Source organism: Aythya ferina, assembly GCF_964211825.1.
Source record: "Aythya ferina genome assembly, chromosome: 2".
NCBI lineage: Eukaryota > Metazoa > Chordata > Aves > Anseriformes > Anatidae > Aythya > Aythya ferina.
In genome coordinates, this window is record NC_140297.1 from 158,544,822 (window position 1) to 158,559,895 (window position 15,074).

General features: G+C 39.4%; 1 protein-coding gene across 4 annotated transcripts in view; it reads right to left on the reverse strand.

Annotated features, from left to right (window-relative positions):
- Positions 1-15,074, reverse strand: part of TSNARE1 (t-SNARE domain containing 1) — a 451,421-nt gene that overhangs the window by 228,315 nt on the left and 208,032 nt on the right. For all 4 annotated transcript variants that reach the window (XM_084511163.1, XM_084511161.1, XM_084511162.1 and 1 more), the window contains exon 8: positions 13,856-13,912. In XM_084511163.1, the coding sequence (XP_084367289.1) occupies positions 13,856-13,912 (57 nt within the window). The remainder of the gene's footprint in view (positions 1-13,855; positions 13,913-15,074) is intronic.

The following is a 15,074-nucleotide window of genomic DNA, read 5'->3' on the forward strand; positions in this document are numbered from 1 at the left end:
GTGGCTGAAGGCTGAATTTTGATCTTTGTGAAGCTTATGGCAAAATTCTCATGGATCTCAATGAGTGTTTTTTGACTCTTTTTCTTCTCTTGAAAACTCCTTGAAAATTGTTTACTACCTTTATTTGCTTTCATCACATCTAATTATTTCTTTTAAATACCTGAACTAAACCTGCTTGTTTTGTTTCAGCGGGCTGCTTTTTATCATTGCACACAATTACATTTTTGAGTAATGAAGTTTACTACTCTTCTCTACAAAAAGACTACCCCATTCTCCTAAAAGACATTGTAGGAACCAGGCAAAAGAACAATCAATAGAAAATGGACTGTGTTTTGCCATTTGCACTCCCAGTCCCTGCTCAACCCCATTTGATATCCCTTCATTATAGGTTTTATTTAATTAGACCCACGATGTCGTGTGCAGCTCCTTCAAAACATCAGTCTATTAGATGGTGAGAGCCTTGAAGAAGGGACTTCATTGTTATATTTGGTTAACATATTGGGAGGACTCATACTAGTATCTGAAATGAAGTAGAAGAGGAAAAAGCCCTCAATGAGTTTGTACTAAAACTTAAAAAATCATCCACAGTCAAGGACTGTTGGCTTTCTTCATATTTCAAAATAGAAAAGACAGCAATGTACACAGAACATGCTTTTAGCCTCCATTGGCTCAGTCGAGGAGAAGAACTTGATAAACGAAAGCTTTAGCCAGAAGTAGTTTGCTACTACACAGAAAGGAGTCACTATACAAGCTAATCCCAATTTGTTTCAGAGCTGCTCACTTAATATGCTGAGAACTGCCACACTTTTTAAATCTGCTTTCGTTGAAAAATTGTTGATGAGCAAAATAAATAATGTTCACTATTACTCTCCACCCTGTGAATGTTCCCTGGGTGCTGAGATACTCTTATCTTGTTTTCCTAGCTGTTCCTTCAGCATATTTATATTGTTAGTCTCACAGTAGGTTTCATTATGTCAATAAGCACAATTTAAACATTAATAGTATGGCTATGGGCAGAAATGTAACTGATCGTATCACATGCTATAAACCGGGGAACACATGGCAAGGAATTGGCTTCAACACTCTTTGCTATCAATTCTTCACCAAAATTTCTACGGAGGGGAATGAGTAAGAGATGGGGGAGGAGGAGAGACGGTAACAGAGAAAGAGGCAGAACTAGCTGAAAACATTCCTCCTGCCTTCTGGAAAGGAAACTTTTTTGCCACAGTAAGTGGCAACAGAGAAAGTGGCAAAAGTGGTAATAGAAAAAAATGGTGAAAAGAAAATCATTGAAAAAACACTCTTTAAAGGTAAATCCTAAATTGTCTGCTGATCTGTGATTAGAACAAGTGAGGAAACTGTTGACAGATTTAATGCTGGACATTTATTTTCCATGCCCAGTTGTGGATGCTGACTAAGTCCATAATATCACCATGTACTTTAACATAATTGTTAGGTTTCACATTGACTTTCTCCCTTGAAAGTACTCTATGTACCACTGAAACTGCCTGTGGAGGGTGGTGACACTTCCAATCAGTAGAGGCACAGGGATCTGGCTCAATGTTTTTAAATGCCTCACAGGTTTACTATATCTTTCTTCTGGGGTCCTTGCATTTCCTTCCACCATCCATGCTTTTACCCGTGGTGCTGCTTAGCTCAAACACAGTTGTGCTAATATACCAAAGGCACTTATCCAATTCATACCTTTGGAAAAAAAAAAAATCTTCTTGTGTTATATTTGGAAAATGGAAAGGGGTGAGACCAGCTGGATGCTGACTTACCTCTAAGTCCTTGAAACACATCCTAAGTCAGACTCTCGAGGACGTTGACATATGGGTTAATTTTTCAGGAAACTACATATGCCTGAGTTTTGCTAAAGTTTTACAATGTTCTGAGAATTAGGCACCACCCATCACCCCAGATTATTTTTCAAAGAGAAGTCATGATGATTCTGTTGTCCTTGACAAACATCGTCATTGATAACCATATCCTGCTAACCAAGATTTGCCTATTGGATTGGAGTGACAATGGTGATATTCTCCTCCAGTCTCACTTTATCATGCTGTAGCAGTGCCCAGTCCAGCACTCCTCAGAATGTGTCAGCATTCTCAAAAAGAAATTCAAGTCCTTCCACCCCAACTTGCTCTAAATATGCCTCACAGGTCTCATGAGTAATGTACCTACACAAAGAGATCTCAGAAAATGCATGGATTGTGCAGGAACATAAATTTTGACTGAACAAGTGATGAATAAAATGCAGAGCAACATCCTCAGATTTTGGGCAAAGAATATATAATCATTCAGTGGTGTTTGCGAAACATGTCAGGCTCTGTCAGGAAGAAGGGTTATAAATAAGTGTGAGGTAGATACTTAATAATGCTATTTCATATCTATGCAATAATGAACTTTAATTATTTCTTTGGGTTTCTTTCTTCTTTTACTGTAACAGATGAGTCAAGCCCAGATGTGTAATGAAACTGATACTGGCATCACAGCATTTTCTTTAGAGGTGGCTGAAAGAGCTCTACAGATCAGCTGCCAAATCATTTCTTCTCCTGTGGGGTTTCCTTCATGCATCTCACCCAGAATTTAATTTCTCCACATATGGCATGAGTGAATCACGGTGCAAGGAATTTTCCTGATGTAAAAGGTTTTGCAGACAAGCGGTCCTCTAGCATCGCTTGTTCTGCAATGAAGCCAAAGTCCTCTTTGTCATATTTGGAGGAGCGACCTGCCAAGAGGAGCCACTTGGCATGGTATGTAAAGAACTCCATGTATATCTTTGCATTCAGAACATATGGAAGCTAATTTACAGCTTATCAGTAACCTTCTCACCAAATAGTTGTGCCAGAGAACAAGGAGATTGACTTGTTCCCTGCTGAGATGCTGGGAATTAATGGAGGATATCAAAAGGAAAATTCAGAGCCGCTGAATGTAATGATGTTGGATAAATATGAAATACCTCACTCATTCATTGACTCATTCATACTCTTCAGTAGAAATTCAGTGGAATGAACTGAGCAATGCAGCTCATCACTCCTTTTGTAAAATCCCTTCCTGTCAATGCCTATTATGATTACATAACATTTACGAAGAAGCCATAGGAGACGGACCTCACTGTAAGAGTTTCATTCCCCTTCCCATCTTTCCTACTCTGTAAGCAGGGCCAATGACACTACTGAGAACAGGAGGGGATGTTCCTCAAATCCCCACACCACAAAGACACTATATCCAGAAGTTCTTGATTTAACTCTGCATGTCTACTCCCAATCCCTTACCTAGTACTCCAATACTCAACAGTGGTTAAACAAACCCATGGAACATGTACTCCTCAGACTCCTTACATATCAAAAGTATGCACCTTCAGACCCGCCAATCCCCATTTCCTTCTGAGTATCCCAAATAAAAAAAAAAAAAAAAAAAAACAAAAACAACACAACAAAACAAAACTGATAACTCATGGCATAGGATAGGCTGGGAACAAATACTTTGTGTTTACTGCAATGACAAAGTCAAATCCCTTAGGCTCAATATAACCTGTTCTATGACCTACACTCTTCATCTTACCTCTGCCTTTTCTGTAAAACAGGGATGGGTTCTTTCCCCAGTAGAGCTGAAATATCTTAAATTGCAAAGTGCTTCAGACCTTCAGAAATATTTACTAAAAAATCAGCATTGAAGAATTTCCCAGCTCATCTCCTCCTGTTTCACATCAATTAAGTTTATGCACAATCATTTGTGCATAAACAAAGAAGCCTAATAAAACATTTAAAAAAAAAGTAACAACAACAACCAAAGCAAACAAAGAAAAACACAAACTCCTTTACTATGCTTCTTTGACTTGTTCTTTTCTTTGGATGACTACCTTATATTTTATAATTATTTCCAGACTTTTACAGCTGTAGGCAGGGGATGAAGCACCACTGGTGAGTTGTGAGATTCAAGATTGCAGAAGGAGAAAATCAAGATGGCCAAAGGGCAATTAAAGGGATTTTGTGTGAACTTAGGTCTCTACAGCGTGCAATGCCTGAAGTCTTGGAAGCAATACTAGGAAGAGAAAAAGGTTTTATAGTGATGGATATCATCAAGAGCAACGACAAAAATAATAAATAAATAAATAAATAAATAAATAAAGTATCTCAAAAGAAGCAGCTTTAGTGCAGGACAAGAACACAAATGAAATCCTATGTGGAACAAATGCAAATTTGTAAAATTACAATATGAGGGACAAAGCATATAAAAGAAAAAGGAAAAAAAAAATGCCTATCCCAAACTGAACATTTTAAAGCAAAAAGAAAGAGTTCTCTCCTTCCTCTTGAACAGTGCATCATCCTTCCCTTTGCTTGTCCATAAAACCCCTTCTCTTGCCTTTTTTTTTTTTTTTTCTCCTAGCCCATGCTTGTCTGACAGCTCCAACCAGGCAAGCATCCAGAACGTGCACACCACCATGAAAACCCCTTGATATCCCCATTACCTCGTACTCACACAGCTGAGCTGAGGTTTATTGTTAATTTAAATCGTTTGGAACCTGTTAAATTCACAGATCAGCACAACTCCCTACTGCACCCACTGTCAATGTGCTTCCCTCTCTCCCATCACTTCAGCACATGCTCTTGGCCCCTAACGCACCCCACCTCCGTGCAGATTTTATCCCATCTCAGTGCTAAGCAACAACAAACATTGATGGTTTGTCAAGCCTTCTCTACTGCTGCTCTCATCCGAGCACACTAAAACAAGGCTCCTGTATCTGATTTGGGGAATCCTGTACCAGCAGATGGCACTCCGGAATGTGCAGCATCTGCAGCTTCCCCAGCAACTCCTGGAAAAGGCTTTTTTTTCTGTACCCAGTTCATCACTGATGCTTTTAATTGTGTTTGAATATCGGGGTCATAGAGGCAGCTCACACACTGTGGCCATCAGACTTCCTGGTCCTGGGCTTCCAGAAGAGGTCAGTATGTCACCCTGCATACAAAGCCAAATTCCCACTCTCTTTCCTCAAATCACCTCACCAATTACCAACTGCTGGGCACAGAAAGGGAGAAAACACCAAAACACCTTAACACCTTCCTCACTTACCAGAAATCAGTTGTGCTTGCAAGCAGGTGCTTTACTTTTTTTTTTTTCTTTTTTTTTATTTTTTTAATTGGTTTTGTTTTTTTTTGTTTGTTGGCGTCTTATTTTTTTTTTCTTGAGCTAAATTTCTGTTTCTCATCATGCCAGTATTAACCTCTTCATGAAAAAGTATTCCCATACAGAAAAAATGTAAAGGGGACGTGGAAGTGTGCAAGGTCACAGACATCCAGGAGCTTAGAGTCTGAGTGAAGGTGGAAGACAATACTGGAGCTCTTCATTTTAAACAAATGAAATGAGGGACGCAAACCATAACTGATAACGTGTTGCACAGATTGGAAGCAAGATCTTCACCTTATCCCCATGGAAAGCCAAGTCCATGGAAATAAGTGTTTTTGTCCTATTTCCCGACAGTTTCTCTATGCAGAGGAATAAACCCTATACGCTTCCCCACCTCTAAGTCTCCATACAGGAGGGAGTTGAGGAACGCATCACACCTCTTATCCTTGAGTTCTGCTTTGGGAAATTGCACAAGTTGGAGCAGGAGGATGGCTCTGCTTTGCTCAGTGTCTGAACTTATCACAGTCCAGGTGTCTGTTATCACAGAATTATAGAATATCCCGAGCTGGAAGGGACTCGCAAGATTCATGGGGCCCAATTAATCTTTTCAAGGCTCCTACCCATCACTTGAATATAAATAATAATAATTATAATAAGCATAAAAACCTGCTTAATGCTCATCCCAGCACACTGCATGGTAACACAGCTTTAACTAAGGTGGGATTAACAAATGGGATGCTGCAAAGTTTTGCTGTGGTTTACCGCAGGGGGCACAGTAAGAAGCATTTTTGGCAGCTCGCTGTTGGAATGAGGAACTGCCTCTTTGAACACCCCCAGGAGGCGAATGCCCTGTGCTGGCTTGGCTGCATCGCTCCCCCTGGGATCCATCCACAAGCAGGAGGAATCGCAGGGGTGATGCTGAGCGGGTACCAGCCCCATGACACTGATTTGCTCCTGACCGTACCAGTGCTGAGAAACACTCAGGGTTTAGTCTCTTCATTCCCATCTATGCATATGTGAGCATGTCCTGGGAGCTTTCAGCAGGCTTCACCTGCAGCACGTGCTGGGAACCATCTCAGTTCAGAGCTGGGACAGTCACACACAGCTGGAGAAGCCTCTTTAACTTAAGGGAATTATCTGCTGCCCAGGCGCCTTCTCAAATTGGAGGGAGAGTTATAAGGGAGAACCACCGCCTGTGCTCATCTGCACACACATTTATTTTATTTATCACACAGGCTATTGCTATCAGCTTAAAAATAACCGTTTGAAACACCATCTGCAGCACATCCCTTATCTCAAAGATCCCGCTGTACTTTATAAAGCAACTATATATAAATCCCCTCTCTGATATATGCCTAGCTTTATGATTGAATTCCAAAGGTGTTTGAGCATCCTGGGGGAATGAGAAGTGAAGATGAAACTCCACAATAAATCCAAACGTCAGCGAGAGCTTAATTTGGCAAAATAATGCAAACCTGGGTTATAGTTTTCAGCCAAGCACCAGAACGAAGCAGCAGAACAAAGAATCCTAATTAGAAGACTGTTTTTGTGTTTACAGTAAATCAGGAATAATTGTGATCAGTCCTAAAAATCTGAGATAGCCAGGTTGTTTTACCATGCCAGGTGGATTTGGGGCATCACACAGCATTTCACAGACGATATATATTATAGTGGTGATAACAGCAGTGCCCTCTACATAAGAGCCAAGGGGGTTAAATAACTTTGAATCATACCGTGGACACAGTATTGGTTATTTAGACCATGAAAAGAAATCAAATGGAGCCTAGAAAGGTCACCAAGTCTTACTTTTCACCCTGGCGAGCCAAGGGTTAACCTATTTTCAAATATATTTTGTCATGGGAAAATACCATTGCCATTCACATTTAATCGTGATAAATGCAGCCATCAGAGTGGGTTTAGAAGAATACAATTTCCTTCCTTTCAATAATCCATCTCCACAGGGGGTTTTAAATGTATTAAATAACACTGCATTCACTTTGGAGCAAGGTGACACACTCAGTAAGGTTTCACATTTGTTTCTCCAGTTACTGTGTGATCTTTGCCAGGGCAAAAGTCAATTTAGACTGCTGCAGTGCAACTTCTGCAAGGTAGGGTTGAAGTGGAGGGCATGCACGAGGTCGTACAAGCATCCACATCACACCAGCAAGTGGAACTACTTTCACTTGATTACTGCGTCATCAGGCTTCTGCAAAGGAGAATGATTTTTTTATTATTATTATTTTTTAAAAAGGGAAGATATAGCAGAGGAAATAAAAAAAAACACACACTGAACTAGAGTGAACAAAATCCAAGCTGGCAGACCAATACATGGATGAATTTTTTAATGTTACACTATCAGCATTGTGGTCCAGGTGTCCTACAGACCCAGCCTACATGCACCAGCTCTGAGCTTATGGCCTGTATTTGCCTGTGTTTGCCTTCCTCTTACAGGGCTGTCAGGATGGACCCTCACTAGCCAAGGGTGACGATGGCTTTTCCCATCTTTCTGGGCACAGCAGCCCCTTCCACAAATGAGCTGACTTTGCATGAAAGGAAAGATTGGTATTTGCAACATCCTTTAAATTTAGCACCCGGGAGGAGAAAGGAGCACTGCAACTTCCCAGGCAGCTGGCACAAGCATTGGAAGGAAAAGTACTTAAGTATTTGCAGTGCTATGTCTATGAGGAGGAATAATTCTGTTATTATTCCTATGGAGGAATAATAACATGGGTATCAGTTGAGATGTGGAGGAGAAAAGAAATAAAAGAAACGCTCTGCCTTCATCCTCTGCCCACATAAAAACCTCTGTCCTTTCTCACTTAAATTAAAATAAAATTAAAAAAAAAAAAATGGGAAAAAGGAGAACAACAAAACAAAGCAAAACAAAACAAAACAAAACAAAAAAAGAAAAAAACGGAAAACCCAGTTAATGAGTACAAAACTTTTTGGTCAGGTGCAGATATAGGCAGCTGCAGTTTTTAGCTAAATCAGCAGAAGCTGGCAAGCAATGCAGGCTTATGCCACGAAAGGAGCTTGACAGATGATTGCTAGGGAAAATCCACAGTGCTGAGGTTGCTGGGGAGATTTCAGAAATGGCAGCTTGGGATGGATTTGGTCTTTTCTTATTTTTCTCCTTCCACAAAATAAGGTGCTATGGGTTCTTAGAAGACTATTTTTTTGTTCGCTTAATTTGTTTGTTTGCAAATACCCTCCTTTTAGTGGGATTTGGAGCTTTTCTTGTTCATTTTTACACGCAGCACTGAGGCCTGCTGCCCCACCAAACGTGTGCGCATCTGCAGACAGCACGAGGAACATGGGCACTTGTCCAAGGGCTTCATCGCAAGCAAGCACGGAGGGAGGATTCTTCATTTTAACTCCCACAGTTGCAAGATGCTGCGTCCCTGATGTGTCAGAGAGGGAGTTTAGTGGTTAGTCAGTCAAGTACTGTCTCGATAAAGCCCACTGGCATCTTCATTGGGAACATAGGGACCATGGAAAAAAAAAAAAGATTTTAATATCTTTCAGCCCACTTATTAAATTCTTCTATCAGAGAAAGACATATATATATATAATATTGTTTAGGAAAAATGCTTTAATAATTGCCTTAAAAATTGCCCACGCATAAATAAAGTTGAGAAAAAATAGCCAAGTGATTTAACTGCTCCTTATTGACAGCCCTAAGAAGAGGAGTGGGCTGATTAGAATATGGCTCTTAATGGATGTACACTCATCTAAAACAAAGTTGATGTTATTGAAATAACACCTTTTACAGAAGTAGCTGCATTCAAAATGACCTTGAAAAGGCATAGCAATTACCACCACACATGGAAGATACATTATCGCCAAAGCTAAAGCTTGATTACCTAAGATATACCAGCCAGACTGGAACATTAGGATCTGGGATGAGTGCTAAGATAAGATGTTGGAGTCAATAAAATAAATGAGTAAATAAAAAGCTCCATTTGTCGGGGCAAAAGCCTTATTTTGATTGTGTAAAATTCCATTTTGCATTTCAGAAAAATACACGCCGCAACCTCTCAAGAAGTGGAAGCCAGTTTCAGACTGGGCTTTGGACTTCCAGCACAAAGAGCACCTATCGCATTACAAAGTCATTGTTAATTATCATACAAAATAGCCTGCTGGCATTTGCTTAGCCTGCGAGATCCTCCGGGTGGCACAATCCAATAGCTGAGCTTATCATCTACCACGATAAGGACCCTGCAAAAACAGAAGCCCAAGTCACTGCAGTCATTACACACACACATACATATATGCAGTTTATGCAGATATTATTGCCAAGAAATTATTCTCCCATAAAGGCAAGGATTGGATCTTGCTGCCCCAAAATGAGAATTTCTCTCTAACCACATAAAAAGAACAACTTCATAAACACAGGAAGAAAGAGAGAAAGGATGCTTCCTGTGATAAGGAAGTCCATTTAAAGCATGAATAAATTGATGCAGTTAGGAGAAAGAAGCTTGTAATGCAAATAGAGGTTTATTACCCATTTTTTTCTGCTTCTAAGAAACATAATTTACTAACCTTTGTGAAAAGGGTCAAGTAGTCTTATGGAATAAGAGACAAAGGCATCTCTTTTGGCAACTGCCATATCCCAGAGCAGTAATTATCCTTCCCTCTTCCCATGAGCGACAGGAAATGAAGAGGGGTGCCATTACACTATGAGAATTACTGTAATTTTGATTTCTAAAAATTGCCAGGAAAGTTTCCTCTTAAAAAAAAAAAAAGAAAAAAAAAGAAAAAAAAAGAAAAAAAAAAAAAAAGAAAAAAAAAAGTCTGTTCAGATTTTTGACGTGGTTTCAATTTAAAACTCATTCCTCAGCTTTCCTTCCCCTCTCCCAGTCCTTTGGGGATATTGGCTACAAAGTTCAAATGGTGAGAAACTCAAATTTCCCCTTCAAGAACAGAGAAGGTAAATGGCCCCGTGTGGTCACTGCGGATCCAGGAGAGATGGAGATGGTCTAAAAACATGTCACAGATGCAACGATGATGCACAATATACACTATCCCTGCTAGGTACTGCCAGGGACAGGTCCTTAGCAGCCCAAAGTTTTTTAGTGTAGACCGCTGCTGGGTTAAATATCACTTGAACTTGTTCAACCATGGGCACAATAACATATTCTTCTTTCAACGGGAAGAAGATGATGTGAGATGAAAAATAATTAAAAATAATTAAAAAGAAAGATTCTTTTCACTGCCTGTGCTCAGAGAGATTATTGGCTATCTTGTGGATTTTCTGCAGGCTATCATTTATTACTTTAATATTATGGATGATCTATTCCGTGCTTACACAGAACATTATCATATTTTATTATACCCAGCTGCTGCCCTGTGGGATGGACTCATTCCAAGAGGAAAAGGTCTATCTAGCTGTTCAACCTCTTCTACCTCTGACCAGTCTGTCCTGGGCTGCTGGGGGACACACAAAATACCTTTTTACCCCAGTGGGCTCTGTGTCTGGAAGGACGAATAGATGCTTTGCACCAAGGTCACTCCAAGGGGAAGAAGGTGGCATCCAAGGGACCTCTGCCCCATACATAGGGAGGAACTGGAGACGACCATCCCTGGACTGGTGTACCACCGAACACCTCACCATCTCTGCAACAGCATTTCTCAAACATGAAAAGGGAAACAGAAGTGCTGCTTTCCAGGATTCCCCTGTGCACTCTCCTAATGAGACTTCCGAGGTCTCATTTTGGCCACCGGGTGAATATTTAAAATTGGTTTAATGGATTCAAGTGAAAGGGATTTTTGCAATTATTTGCCACAACTCACTTTCAACAATGATCATTTAGCATTGTAAAAATTCATGTTTTTCAATACATAACACAGCTATAGAACTAAATTGATTTGTCTACACACAAATACATTCATACAAACATATATTTGATTAAGAATTTATATAACTTCAGGCTTCAAGGAATTTTGGATCAATGCCTTTCTTTTGCTTTTATAAATAAATAAACACAATTAAACATTTCTTACAGCAAACCACAATGGGCAGGAGAATAATTCTGAAGCTTCACTTTCCAATTGTTACTTATTGTACCTACTACTTGAGTCTAGGGAATTAATTATTCTCTTATTAAAGTCCATGCTACCAAACACCTTACCTCTCCCACCCACCAATGGAAGAGAGGAATTATATGGACATCCATATGGAAAAACTAGCATTCTTCAAACCTCCTATAATTTGCTGCAATAAAATAAAACATAAAATAAAAACAAAGCCCTGCAGGCGAGCTGTATTTGAATTAAGACTGGATCAGCACCAGAGTGAAGAAGTTGACCACGCAGTCTCACAAGACCCATAAATCAGGTCCTCTGAACATAGGTAGTATTTTGCATTACTGTATAGAGTGGTAACTTTAATGCCGTAATATATGCGCATGCTGGTCAGGTTACAGTTGCTGTGGGAACTATAATTTTGTATGTTCTGACCAATCTGCAGCTGACAAATAATAATAAGTAATACAGTCACCACGCTGCATTCCCTTCAGCAGGTTTCATACATCCAATTTCTCTCATATTTGACGGAGCAACAAAAGAAGACACGCATAAAGCAGCAAATATATAGGGAGCAGCTGATATGGATGTGAATTAACCATCACCCTTTTCAAGCAGTTTGCATGAAACCTTACATGTCCCCAGCCTGTGCAAGTGTCACTGCATGAAAATGGATGTGCTTTGGGGCATGATATACATGAAAGAAACACCTTGTAAGCATCCATGCCAGGCACATGCAAACAAGTGCGTGAGCCTACTTCAGAGTCAGAAGCATCTCACTAAGGAGATATTACAACACACTTTTGCTGAACCACTTTAACATGTTTTCTGTTGATGCTGCCTGCCTGACACCAAATTGTTACTTGTACAGACTCCAAATGGGTAGGATTTCTACCCATTTCAATATAGAAGGGTTTGTCCTGCTCTTCCTCCAGCCTCCCTTTACTTTCAACCTCACCATCATCTGCCTCAATGCTTTTCACCCAACCTTTTGTTTTCTTCCTCTGTTAAATTCTGCTAACTCCCAGAGAAGGCTTTTTTTTTTGGATTCATCAAATACTTTAAATACTTTCAATACACCAAAAAAAAAAAAAAAAATTGATTGCATCTAGGTTTATGCCAGGTGCAGGGATAGACAACAGCTATGCAATAATTAGTCCTCTTCATCCCATTAGCACTGGTTAATGGTTGGCAGTGTCCCACACTATATGGCATAGGCATGGCCTTGAAACTCTGTGGTGATCTTGGTGAAACCAGAGCTGTTCCCACCTCTGTAATACACTCCACTGACTGGTTGTAGCCTAACACAGTTGGTTTAAAGCACAAAAAGCAATTTGATATATATTGCATGACAATAAATCACAGCCACATTGTGCAAAATAAGCCTCCTTCCCCCCAAACACAACCATTAAGACGACTGTTTGACATTTGTGGGATTTGACCATAATTCAAGAATATGCCATTTGTGACCACAGAAAATTCTCGTGTCCAATACTGATCACCAGTTGGCAGACACACACACACAAAAAAAGTATAACATTTCTATAAATGCATAGCTGAAAATCAACATTTGTGCACAATCAATCCAGCAGTGCCATTGGGAATGCTTGGCAAGGGTAAAGGAATACATTAGCACTTTAGCAACTCAAAGTCCTTCAGTTCATTGACACCTAAACCCAAGCAAGTAAGAACAAGGTTTGATGATGAATCATAACTGCTTAAAATCTATCTAATATTAAAGCTCTGGTCCATTGACTTACCCTAATGGTAGGGTCTTCAGTGACATCACCACCCTCCCTTACCAAGAAGCATTAGTGTTACAAATATTTCTTACATACACATTAAAGAGGATTTGGAAAACCATGTAGTACAACAAGGTAGGGAAAAAAGAGTCATTAAAAAAGCAGCAAATCTGTTAACCACCCCGAAAAGAAAAGAAAAGAGAAGAGAAGAGATAAAGATGAGAGTATCAAGGGTATCAAAAATAATTAGTAAAATTAGACATACAGTTCTGTTTTTTTTGGTTGCAAGGTATCATGTACAAACACCTAAAAGCTGTTCTGTGTGTAGGACTTGAAAGTACAACCTATTCTCTGCTGGACTCATGCTACAGCTTAACTGATCTCCTGGCATCAAACCTCTCATGGAAATCTGTGGAGACGTCTTAAACTCACTCATGTTTATATGTATATACATGTGCTTGTATTGCTATGTGTATATATATATGCATATACATGCCTATATACACATGCACACGTTTATACCCTTGTTACTTACTTGCACAGACACACATTTCATCATATATAAATACACACACATGAATGCATGCATGAATCTAAATATAAGCATAGAATTATACATACTCTGACAACATACAGTATTTGTTTATTGACAAACTTCCTAATATAGGGAGAAAATGAGAAAAAAAAAGGTTATATTTGCATATGTTTATAGTTGTTAGCCACAGTTTAATGTAGATGAAGAACACAGAATACATGATTTCTCTTAAAACTGAGGACAGAGCTTTGATAAAAAAACATTTCACCTCCTTTGACAAAATTACACTTGGAGTGTGATTTCATTTAGCCTAGGAGCCCAGCTCCCAGGGTAGTGGGTACAGGACTGTTTTGTTGAATTTCAGAGTAGACAAAACCCCCAGAAAGACCAGAAAAATAGTTCCATGAGACACACACGAACTTACCTGTTTGCTACTTCTCTGCCCAGTAGGAAGCAAAGCTTTGGATTTCTCTGCTATTTTCTGTAAAAAAGGAAAATAAAATTCAGTTCAATTAAAAAGAAACAAAGGAAAGAAAAAAGAAAAAAAAAAAGAAGGAAAATGGTTCAGAAAACAGAATACAAATATTTAGGGAAGAAATCATATGAAGTTATTTTTTCTGCTTTTTAAAGAACAAGACAAAGACAAAGCTCTTGCTGTTTAGAAAAAGAAAGGGAGTATAACTGCATGAAAAAGTTTGGTCTTGCAGGAATTAAAAGTCTTCAAAGCTTCCAGAATGACAAGGTTATCAAAACCGAAACGTATATTTAAGAAATGACAGCTAGGACGTGGATAAGTAGCAATTTACCACTCAGATTGGTTTCCTGACGCAACCGGGCATTCACAAAATGTGGTGGCTAATTTTGGCACTTCTGAATTGATGACAGTTGTGTTTTTTTTTGAAAAGCCACACGTACAGTTCAGATGGATTGTACTCATGAGCATTAAAAAAAGTATGAAAAAGGTGTGTGCATAAAGGGGTGGGGTCCTTTACCTGGATCCTTCCAAACTCTCATTTAATGAGATAAAGTCATTTAAAGTCCCCATACTTGAGTTTCTGAATACTTTTTTTAATTATTATTATTTTTTAATCATAGCCAGCAAATGTTCGGCCATCTATCAGAGTGGTTCCAATAGAGATATGTTATTAAGTTTATGTTACCAGCCAAATTTCTTTAAAGCAGTGTAATTCCAGTATATTCTTCCCAAACTCAATGTAGTAGTATAAGAAAGCAGTGAGAGTTTGTGCAGGTTGTATTTGCACAGAACTTGATTTAATGTTCAGATTTGTTATGTGCAGGTAGCAGTGTGGGAGAGAGATGTGGTTTGAGGATGGTAAATTTAGGCTGCTACTACAGTGTTTAAAAGCAAAGCAAATGCGCACATCAGTGGAGTCTCCCAGGGTAAAGTGGGAGAGCAAGATGTGAACGGAAGAGCTGGAGTTCAGGTTTTGTTTGTTTAATTAAACAGCTTGATCTCTGTGACAGGTCCAACCCACAAGATGCATTTGGAAACTTTCTGGCAGACACATAGAGCGGCACAGCCATACAGTGGGCTAACATTTAGCATAAATATCAGCATTGCCCATACATTATCTGCAAACAGAGAAGGGGAAAGGGATGCTGTGCAACCACTTCTTGCTCTC